The sequence below is a fragment of the Humulus lupulus genome, chromosome X, assembly GCF_963169125.1.
Source record: "Humulus lupulus chromosome X, drHumLupu1.1, whole genome shotgun sequence".
Taxonomy (NCBI): Eukaryota; Viridiplantae; Streptophyta; class Magnoliopsida; order Rosales; family Cannabaceae; genus Humulus; species Humulus lupulus.
Genome location: NC_084802.1, coordinates 185,291,618 through 185,302,605, shown reverse-complemented (window position 1 = coordinate 185,302,605; position 10,988 = coordinate 185,291,618). Strand labels below are relative to the sequence as shown.

At 35.4% G+C, this 10,988-nt stretch overlaps 2 protein-coding genes across 3 annotated transcripts; both read left to right on the top strand.

Annotated features, from left to right (window-relative positions):
• Positions 1 to 1,465: 1,465 nt before the first annotated feature.
• LOC133804080 (ABC transporter C family member 3-like) lies at positions 1,466 to 7,226 on the top strand. The gene is made up of 10 exons (XM_062242230.1): positions 1,466 to 3,828; positions 3,933 to 4,019; positions 4,123 to 4,761; positions 4,864 to 5,028; positions 5,188 to 5,482; positions 5,586 to 5,800; positions 5,911 to 6,216; positions 6,313 to 6,376; positions 6,649 to 6,888; positions 6,988 to 7,226. The coding sequence occupies exons 1-10, from the start codon at positions 1,696 to 1,698 to the stop codon at positions 7,092 to 7,094; spliced, it is 4,251 nt and encodes a 1,416-aa protein (XP_062098214.1). The 5' UTR covers positions 1,466 to 1,695; the 3' UTR covers positions 7,095 to 7,226.
• A 1,510-nt stretch (positions 7,227 to 8,736) lies between these two features.
• Positions 8,737 to 10,630, top strand: LOC133804384 (FBD-associated F-box protein At5g27750-like). 2 transcript variants are annotated; one of them, XM_062242552.1, is made up of 3 exons: positions 8,737 to 9,303; positions 9,382 to 10,043; positions 10,280 to 10,630. In XM_062242552.1, exons 1-3 carry the CDS (start codon positions 8,829 to 8,831, stop codon positions 10,469 to 10,471), a joined length of 1,329 nt encoding a protein of 442 aa, XP_062098536.1. In that variant the 5' UTR covers positions 8,737 to 8,828; the 3' UTR covers positions 10,472 to 10,630. The 2 variants fall into 2 exon arrangements, with proteins under 2 accessions (XP_062098536.1, XP_062098535.1); XM_062242551.1 differs by having other exon boundaries at positions 8,737 to 10,043.
• Positions 10,631 to 10,988: the final 358 nt, after the last annotated feature.

Here is a 10,988-nt window from a genome sequence, read left to right as displayed (position 1 = left end):
TTTTCAGCTTCACTTTCCTTATGCCTTTCTCGTCTACTTTCATATGCTTCAAGAGAGCCCATTAGTTCAGTTGGTGATAGAGTTTCTAAATCTTTAGTTTCCTCTATCACAGAAACTATTGAATCATATTTTTCTGTACAAGAAATTAGTATCTTTTGTACTATATTCTTGTCAGAAATTATTTCTCCGTAGGCTCCCATTTGATTTACTATTTCTTTAATTCTAGAATAGTAATCTTTTGTAGTCTCATTATCTTTCATTTTAAGATTTTCAAAATCTCTTCTAAGCTTTTGTAGTCTAACAATGCGTACCTTAATTATTCCTTGAAACTCCTCCTGCAGCGTGTCCCATGCTTCTTTTGCCGTTGCTGCGCCCATAATCCGTGGAAAAAGATTGTCTGCCATAGCTTGCTGCAAGCAGTATAATGCATGAGAATCCTTTTGTTGACTATCCTCCATTACCTTCTTTTGATCTTCCGAAAGAGATGTAATGTCTTCCGGAATAGTGATTCCCTCTTCAATAATTTTCCATAGATTTTGTGATCGAAAATAGGTCCTCATTTTGATGGACCAAAAATCATAGTTTTCTCCATGGAAAATTGGAAGAGGTAGAGAAGAGCGGTTGGACTCCAAACTCATGTTGATGAGCGGAAAAGATTACGCCCAGTGATATGATCGAACGGAGCTCTGATACCACTGATGGAATGTTAAATGAGATTGAGTAAGATAATTGTTATTTGTATATGAATTATTTAAATTATTATGTATGGAGGTTGTATAGGATGGATATTAGGTAGTGTAGTATGATGATGTTGATAAGTTGGATGATTGGTGGGACAAGGAAGAGTTATGTTTTAATTTTTATGTGTGTGGGAAAAGAGGAGACAAGGTAGTAAGTTAATAGTAACAGACTTGATTTGGCTACTCAAGCTTGGTTACAATTTGGAAGCTTGATGGGGTATTTATAGTTGCTTACCCCTACATTTAATTTTATCTAGATTATTCTAGTTCTATATGATTTACAATTTTTCTAATTGATTTACATTCTTCTTGATTGGTTACTTCTAGTTTTCTAAATATTCTATTTTACTAGATTTATAAAGTTTTCACTAAAATATTTTAAGATACAAATATTCTATGTGTACCACATTTTAACACATATATTATTATATATGAATCACTCTGTCAGTGTCTTGCTCCTCGCGTTTGACTTTGACTTCCTCTCTATAATTACAAGCCAAAAATCTTCACATGAATCACAAACACGAGCTCTAACTGTGATGTAACCCCGACCGACCACCTTAAATAGCCAAGCCACAAGTACAAGTTAGTTCCACATGCTCATGCAAGAAAGAAGCAAGTGCTAACACAGAAATTACCAAACTACCCTTGAGTTGACCACTTGACCCACCACCACTAACCCGCTTACCCCTCCTAGGCAGCATACGTATAGCGTAAGTGCTCATCATTACTCTACAGACCATGTAATCTTTTGGTTCTTCAACACAGGTCATCTCATCTCATCATTTTTCTCTAACTTTTTTACTCATTCCAAATGCTTGTTTAAGTGCTCATTTTCTTTCTGGGTTTTCTGGTTGATTACATTTCCTTTTGTTATGCTTGTTGGAGTGAGTCATAGTGAGACCTCGAAGGGAAGATTTAAGAAAACAAGGTGTTTGTGTTTTAAACCAAATTAATGGGTTGTCTTAGTCTTTCTGCGCTTATTATAGTGTTGTGTTTATTGAGCTACTTTTACTGGTATAGGAATGGTTGGTCGGATGAAAGCTTAGTGATCCATTTTGTTTTAGTCATGAGAACACTTGCTTGGGGTGCAGCTTCTGTTTTCTTCCACGCCAAATTTTCTATTTCTGGTCAATCAAAGTTTCCATTTTTGTTGAGAGTTTGGTGGGTTTTCTACTTATTCGTTTCTTGCTATTGCCTTATAGTAGACTTTGTTCTATACAAAAAACAAGTTTCCATAGCTGTTCAGTCCTTGGTTTTTGATCTTGTGTCTGTTGCTACGGGGCTGTTTTTCATATATGTGGGGTTTTTGGGGAAGAAAGTAGGTGAAGATACCCTTCTTCAAGAACCCCTTTTGAATGCTAATGATGTAGTGTCAAATAAGTCCACAGGAGATAAAACTGTAACTCCTTATTCTAATGCTGGACTTTTCAGTATATTTACTTTCTCTTGGATAGCTCCTCTAGTTTCAGCTGGCAATAAGAAAACCATAGACCTCGAGGATATTCCTCAGCTTGATCCTAGAGATAGTGTAGTTAGGATTTTTCCAAATTTAAGGAATAGGATTGAGTCAGACTGTGGATCAATTAACAGAGTCACCTCACTTAAGTTGGTAATAGCATTGATCTTCACGGTCTGGGGAGAGATTCTTTTGACATCTCTGTTTGTGCTTCTGTATTCATTGGCTTCTTATGCTGGTCCTTATCTTATTGGTAATTTTGTTCAATACCTTAATGGGCGACGGGAGTTCAAGAATGAAGGCATTATTTTGGTGTCTGCATTTTTTGTTGCAAAGATTGTGGAGTGCCTCTCGCAGATGCAATGGTGTTTTAGAGGAAAGCTGATTGGAGTAAGGGTCCGAGCCGCACTTATTGCAATGGTTTATAGCAAGGGTTTAACTCTGTCATGTCAGTCCAAGCAAGAGCACAGCATTGGGAAGATTATCAATTTCATGACCGTTGATGCTGAAAGAATTGGTGACTTCAGCTGGTACATACATGATCCATTGGCAGTCACTGTACAAGTTGGTTTAGCCTTGTTGATATTGTATAAAAATCTTGGTCTTGCTGCTATCTCCACATTTGTTTCCATTGTATTAGTTATGTTGGCAAATATTCCTTTGGGGAAATTGCAAAAGAATTATCAAGAAAAGTTGATGACATCCAAAGATACTAGAATGAAGACAACTTCGGAGGTACTGAGAAATATGAGGATTCTCAAGTTACAAGGATGGGAGATGAAGTTTCTATCTAAGATTGTTGAGCTTAGGAAAACTGAGTCAGGCTGCTTGAAAAAATATCTTTACACTTCTGCTATGACCTCATATGTCTTCTGGGGTGCCCCAGCATTTGTATCTGTGGTCACTTTTGGTACTTGCATCCTTTTAGGGGTCCCTCTTGATTCAGGGAAAATCTTGTCCGCACTTGCAACATTCAGGATTCTTCAAGAGCCTATCTATAATCTTCCAGACACAATTTCAATGATGGCACAAGCAAAGGTTTCTATTGGTAGAATATCATCTTTTCTTCGTTTTGATGACTTGCAGGCTGATGTTATTGAAAGAATTCCAAATGGTACTTCTGATGCAGCCATTGAGATAGATGATGCTAACTTTTCTTGGGATGTATCTTCTCAGAATCCTACACTGAAAGATATTAGTTTCAAAGTGCTCCATGGTATGAGAGTTGCTATTTGTGGCACTGTTGGCTCAGGGAAGTCAAGCTTGCTTTCTTGCATCCTAGGAGAAATTCCAAAACTGTCTGGAACCCTTAAGTTGTGTGGGACGACGGCCTATGTTGCTCAGTCACCATGGATTCAGAGTGGCAAGATAGAAGAGAACATTTTGTTTGGTAAAGAGATGGACAGAGAAAAGTATGAGAGGGTTTTAGAAGCTTGTTCCTTGAAGAAGGACCTGGAAATCCTTTCATTTGGTGATCAAACAATCATTGGGGAGAGAGGAATTAATTTGAGCGGCGGACAAAAGCAGAGAATACAAATTGCACGTGCCTTATACCAAGATGCCGATATCTATCTGTTTGATGATCCTTTCAGTGCTGTGGATGCTCACACAGGCTCTCATCTCTTCAGGGTAATCTATATGTGTAATTTGTTTTGGCCTTTCTGCTAATGCTAACACTTCTATTCAATACTTAAAAGTAGAATATTTACATCTATTTTTGTTCTTGATGACAGGAATGCCTGCTAGGCCTATTGAATTCAAAAACGATTATTTATGTCACTCATCAAGTTGAATTCTTACCCACTGCTGATCTTGTACTGGTAAGTGAGTTGTAGGCATTTCTTTGTGATTTCATATCATCACAGAAAATTCATTGTTCTCTGTTTTGTGTATTTATCAACCGAAATTGTTCCCAACTCATAGGTCATGAAAGATGGAAGGATTACCCAAGCTGGAAAATACAATGATATTCTAAATTCTGGGACTGATTTTATGGAACTTGTGGGTGCACACAAGGAAGCATTGTCCACACTTAATGCCAAAGAGGAAGTTCAAGCTGAAAAAGCAAGTATCATTGAGAATGATGGAAAGTCAAACTGTGCAAGTGGGTTAGTGAAGAAAGAAGAAAATGGAGATGCTCAACATGGGAAAAGCAATGAGCCTGAAGGACAACTTGTTCAAGAAGAAGAAAGAGAGATGGGACAAGTTGGTTTTTCAGTCTATTGGAAATACATCACAACAGCATATGGAGGAGCTCTTGTGCCTCTTATACTGCTTGCACAAGTTTTATTTCAGGGACTTCAAATTGGAAGCAACTTCTGGATGGCTTGGGCAAGTCCTGTTTCAGCAGATGAAAAGCCTATTGTTGATAGCTCTACACTTATAGTCGTATATGTTATTTTGGCCATTGGAAGCTCTTTTTGTGTCCTTATGAGATCTATGCTTCTGGCAACAGTCTCATATAAGACAGCTACTTTACTCTTCAATAAAATGCATGAATGCATTTTTCGTGCTCCTATGTCGTTCTTTGATGCTACTCCCAGTGGAAGAATCCTGAATAGAGTAAGTACATAGGTTTTATTTTAAGGCATAATGCTTGTTCCTTTATCTTAGATTACTATAGGGCCTTACATAACTTTTTATTGTTTATTTATTTTTGGTTAGGCTTCTACAGACCAAAGTGCAGTGGATCTTAACATTTCAACGCAAGTTTCTGCATTCGCTTTCTCTATGATACAGCTTTTTGGAATTATTGCTGTAATGTGCCAGGTTTCATGGCAGATTTTTATTTTTTTTGTTCCTGTCATTGCAGCCTGCATCTGGTATGAGGTACATTCACTTCTTATGTTTTCATTTTGTATCTAAAATTTGTCTTTGACTTTCGAAGATATTATCATGTCCTTGTATTTTTTACTAATGAAGCAAGAAAGATTTTTCCCTGACATTCTTGATAAAGTACAAGTATCTAAGTAGCTTATAATTATGCAGCAATACTACATACCTACAGCGCGAGAATTGGCACGATTAGTTGGAGTTTGCAAGGCTCCAGTGATTCAACATTTTGCAGAAACAATTTCTGGGTTGACAACCATAAGGAGTTTCAATCAAGAATCAAGATTCCAGGACACAAACATGAAATTGATGGATGGATATTCCCGGCCTAAATTCAGTATGGCTGGTGCAATGGAATGGCTATCATTTCGCTTGGATATGTTGTCTGCTATTACTTTCACTTTCTCTTTGGTTGTATTGATATCTGTTCCCGAGGGAGCTATTGATCCAGGCAAGTATTTTCATATGGATGCGAGTCAAGCTTTTCAATTCTCTTTCCAATAGAAAGTGTATGAGACTGAGTTTTCCATTTTTCATTTTTTGTCATGTAAAAGGTATCGCGGGGTTAGCTGTCACATATGGACTTAATCTGAATATATTACAAGCTTGGGTTATATGGCATCTTTGCCAAATGGAGAACAAAATAATATCAGTTGAGAGAATACTTCAATACACAAGCATCCCAAGTGAGCCTTCTCTTGTAATAGAATCAAATCGGCCTGATCCTTCATGGCCATCACATGGAGAAGTCAATATTTGTGATCTACAAGTATGCACCAGTATTCTACTTGTTACTACAATAAACTATCATTCAACTTTATCCAGAGTTCCTCATTTGTATGACTTAACATTTTTTTGATCTTGATGGGCATATTGTAGGTTCGGTATGCCCCCCACATGCCACTTGTGTTGCGAGGTCTATCATGCACTTTTCGCGGAGGACTCAAAACAGGCATTGTAGGAAGAACAGGCAGTGGAAAATCAACTCTCATACAGACACTTTTTCGAATTGTTGACCCGGCTGCTGGTCAAATTGTGATAGATGGCGTCAACATATCTTCCATTGGACTGCATGACTTGAGGTCAAGGCTGAGCATTATACCTCAGGATCCTACCATGTTTGAAGGGACTGTAAGAAGCAACTTGGATCCACTTGAAGAGTACACAGATGAAAAAATATGGGAGGTGGGGTGTTTTTTGTTTTTTGTTTTGGGTCACTTCATTATGGTCAGAAACTTCCTGCTGTTACATTATGTTTAATGTCTCTGTTACATGTTTTAGGTTCTAGATAAGTGCCAACTTGGAGATGAAGTGAGAAAGAAGGAAGAGATGCTTGATTCTACAGGTTTGTGATAGACATACTTTAATTGGACTAACTACCTAATCTATAAGTAGTCTATCTGATTGGTTTGTAATTTGGGAGAGACCAAGCCTCTTGAAAGCTTGGAACCATACTTATACTTTGTGTGTTTCATTGCAATAAGAGAAGAAAACCAGTTTTATTCTAGAGTTCGTCTTTGATAGAGAAGAAATTCCTATCAGTTTGTTTTCATGAATCTTAAAACATAATGTCAACATATTCTTATATTATTATGTTGATGTGGCTGTTGGTTGCAGTTACTGAGAATGGAGAGAATTGGAGTATGGGACAGAGGCAGCTGGTTTGCCTAGGCCGAGTTCTACTCAAGAAAAGTAAGGTACTTGTGCTCGATGAAGCTACAGCATCCGTCGACACTGCAACAGACAATCTAATACAGCAAACACTTCGACAACACTTCTCTGATTGCACGGTCATCACAATCGCACATCGAATAACTTCTGTTCTTGACAGTGACATGGTTCTACTTCTTAGTCATGGTAATTACATGGCCATTCAATGGCAATACTAATCACTAACTGCTTTACCTCCTTGATTTTCATACTCTATATCTTTACTCTTTCAATTTGTTCACACAGGACTTGTTGAGGAATATGGCTCTCCAGAAAGATTGCTAGAGGACAAGGCATCATCTTTCTCTCTGCTAGTAGGAGAATATACCATGAGATCAGATTCTGATTTTTGAGATAATTTGTAGACACTTGTGAAAATCAAGTAGTGTAGTGTGGTCTACTTCTTGTTTGGTTATGAATAATCTATTTGGTTTTGTATTATAAATAATACATATGAGTTCAAAAAAAATGCTCTAGTTAAACCATTTCTAAATGCTCTACTACCAACCAAGTCATCACACCATCTAGCAAAATGACAAATTTTTTAACTTTATTTTCATTATCATAATTTTTTTTTTGTCTCTCTTTATTAAAAAATTCAGGATTTAATTCCTAAATTTCACTAATTCACTCTAAAGATTTCATTTCAATTGGAATCAATATACTATGGTAATGTAATTTGAAAGATATATATCATTTTTTCTTCTTAGGCATTATACTACTCTTTTGTAACTTGTTTACCTTTTGCCATTGAAAAAAAAAAGTATTTGACACTATTAGACTCTTAATTGTACTAATTATAGTTTTTTTCCCAAAATTTCAATTTGAGCAATTATATAGTAACCAAAGTTTAAAGAATTATAGAAAAAACAAGTGTTTTATTTTTTTTCTAATTTGTTCCGTAAATTTTACTTTTCATTTAGTAAAATAGATCTATTTTTTAAAATATAAAAAATTAAGAGGTAATATTTTAAAAACTTTATGTATTTTTGCCGCAAAGAAAAAAGATTAGGTGTTTATCTTTAACATATATTGTACATTGAGTATTTTTGCTGTAAAAATAAAAAATGAGGCATTTAACTGCAATAAGCGTAAAATATTAGGTATTTCTGCGGCAAATATCTCATTTACAAATTACATTGGAGTAATTTGTGAATTCTACCTATTTATGTGTACAGTCTATTATTATGAAGTTGAGTTGCTTAGCCTAGGTCCAAAATCTCTACAAGAAACAAAGGATCATACAAAGGTTGCTCCTAAAGTGAACAAGAAAATGAAAATTAACAAAAGTGGTAACACATTTTCATCATAATTATTAATGTAGAATCAGCATGTGTCTTGCACGTGCTATTCTCACTAGTATTAACAAAAGATGATTAGTACTAGTAGGGTACTACAATACTTACATAATATATCACTAATATGTATGTCTAAAAATTGTGTGCAATTTGAATATGTATTTAGTATTACTCTATAAACTTTGGAAGTTACAATAAATGAAATTTTTTTTTGTTTTTGTTTTTGACAAAGATAAGATTTTGGATTTTTTTTTTTAATGAAAAGGAGATTTGAGATTTTTTGAGGGATTAGGAAGGAATTTAATAATGTGAGAGAGAATGGAAAATTATTCATGAATTCATTTTTAGTGTTGGCAGCATTTCAAAAAATTAACTGATTAATTCATTTAATTCCATATAATTACAGCCTATAAAATCAATATATATTCAGATTCAATTTTTTGGAAAGTAGCATAATATGTGGTAGTTGATTATAAAGAATTATTTTGTGTTTTGGGTTATGTATTGTGTACTATACTGTAATTATTTTATAATGTGGTATTATTATTATAGTAGTTTCTTCATAAATGTTGTATATAACTAAAAATTGAGGCTGAAGCCCAAGCCCAAGCCCAAGCCCAGGCCCAGAAATTGACAAACTTTTTTTACTTGTTAACTAAGTTTTGATTTTTAAGGTAAGTAAGTAAGCTCATAAAATCCTAATCTGGGTTGGTTCTTTTTCATTTATTTTTTATTTTTCTGATTCTATTTCTCTATAATTCTTGTTACGTAGAAGTAGAGAGAGTGAAAATGAATGAAAATGGCGATGATGAAACTATTGATCGAATCTCGAATTTACCAGAAGTTCTGATTCATCAAATCCTGTCCTCAGTTCCGGCGGTGGATGTGGTTCGGATGAGTGTACTCTCAAGGCGGTGGAAACGCATGTGGTACTCCGATGAGATCCCCACTATGCAATTCTGCGACTCCCTCGGCTTTTCTACTCCGAGAGCCTTCGAAATTTTCATGCTAGAGTGCTTGAGACGCCGCCACCGCCACCGCCACAATAACGATCATTCAATCCATACTCAATATAAGTTTCAGCTGCAGTATCCCAAGATTCAGACAGCCGTACTAACGAGGGTGATGCGATCAACATTTATTTGGGATAATGTTGTGGAGTTTGATCTCAGCGAATCCCCTGCTGCGAATATATCCCATATGATCATGATACCCCTCTACATTTTCACCGGAAAATCTTTAACTCTTCTCAAGTTGAAATCAGGTAATTCTTTTTGCTTAGACAACGATCCATTTTCTGATTTTTCACCAAATCTTCCGCGTTTGAAATGTTTATGGTTAGTTCATGTACATGGTTTGAATGAGGACGATCTATTAGCCAAGATGTTACTCGGTTCTCCTGTACTTGAGGAGTTTGTATTGAAGAGTTTACAGTTGTCAAATACTTGTATTTCCAGTTCGAGTCTCAAGTTTTTGGAAATTTATGGATATAGTCGTGAAAATCTACGAGTGGATGCAACAAATCTTCAATCTTTTCAAGTCAGGGGAGCTTTACATGACAAGATTATTATTGATATCACTCATTTCAGCTCACTCCGGAATCTATCGATAAACACTGCTTGCGACAATATTGATGACAATTTTTTGGAACATCTCATCTCTAAACTTCCTCTCATTGAACATTTGAGTCTCTGTCATTGTTATTTTCTGAAACACATTACAATCCGTAGCAACAGTTTGACGAGTTTTGCCTTTGGTAAAGTCCACTCAGCTGAAGTGAGGGCCACCATGGAAACCCCAAATCTACTTTCCTTCTCCTATAAAGGTGATCTTGAGTTTGGCATGACCATAATCTCACCACCAAATGATCAATTGAATGGTACTTTCGTAATTAGTGGTACCTTGCCAAATGATCAATTGATTTTGGGCACTTCTATGGTGCATTTCCTTATCAGCATCAATTGCCCTTGGAAAATTTTAAGCCTGGAAGCTCAGTCAGAACAGGTACAATAATTCTTTCTTGTTTTTTCAGTTAGCAGTTTACATTTTCGATACCCATTGGTCATTAGTACATCAAAATTTTCAATTGCTTGTTCTCTTGTGCTATGGTCATAGGAACTTATACTTGGTGAGTAATTTAATTAGACTTGATTTCTAGTCTCTTTTTCTTTATAAGATTGTAGAGTTTGGCATGGTCATGGTCAATGCTAGCCAATTGATTCTGTTTACTATGTATTAAGGTTTTCCTCTTCCCTGAAGAGTTTAAAAGAAGAAGTCATCGACCATTGACAAACCTTAAGCACCTGAAGATCAAGACGTTCGAAAGATTGGAAGACGAATCTAAGTTGAAAGACTCTTTATATTGGGTTTCACCTCATTTGGAAACACTACTAATTGAAGAAGGAACAGAGAGTGAGTTAATGTTATTCTAGTTTGCTTCTTTATATCTTGAAAGATGTATAATTAGAAGATTGTAGTATGTGTTGCATCATATGCTGAGTTTTCTTCTTATCAGAAAGCCAATTGGATATGGTGTTTATTTTTTATATTTTGGAATAATGTCAATTGGGTTCTACATTTAGTACTGTTCATTTTAGTTGGAATTTTTTTGGAGTAATTTTTATGCAACAATGCCTCTGGTTTAAAAAGAAAGAAGAGTGCACTCCATATGTTTGAGGAAATGCCTTAGAGACATAATGTATAGTATATAGAATAGATATTTATATGCTTTAAATCACTATAGCTCAATATCACCTTGAGTAATTTTAATGTTACACTTTAACCCAAAAGCTCTAGTGCTTTTTTGTTTCTTTTGATTCTATACTTTTCTCTAATTTTCTTATGCTGAAAGTATTTCATTTCATTGTAGGCTTAATGTTTAATAATCAGTCGAACAAAGTTTTCTTCACCATTTTTGTATACATATGTGCATATCTTAATTCTCAGTTA

What these genes read in the sequence shown, in the direction of transcription:
- LOC133804080 (XM_062242230.1), top strand. Translation starts at nt 1,696, where the DNA reads ATGGGTTGTCTTAGTCTTTCTGCGCTTATTATAGTGTTGTGTTTATTG. An exon ending in CCACTGCTGATCTTGTACTG is followed by an intron (nt 4,020 to 4,122) that starts GTAAGTGAGTTG and finishes CCCAACTCATAG; the next exon opens with GTCATGAAAGATGGAAGGAT. An exon ending in AGAGATGCTTGATTCTACAG is followed by an intron (nt 6,377 to 6,648) that starts GTTTGTGATAGA and finishes TGTTGGTTGCAG; the next exon opens with TTACTGAGAATGGAGAGAAT.
- LOC133804384 (XM_062242551.1), top strand. Translation starts at nt 8,829, where the DNA reads ATGAATGAAAATGGCGATGATGAAACTATTGATCGAATCTCGAATTTA. An exon ending in TGGAAGCTCAGTCAGAACAG is followed by an intron (nt 10,044 to 10,279) that starts GTACAATAATTC and finishes CTATGTATTAAG; the next exon opens with GTTTTCCTCTTCCCTGAAGA.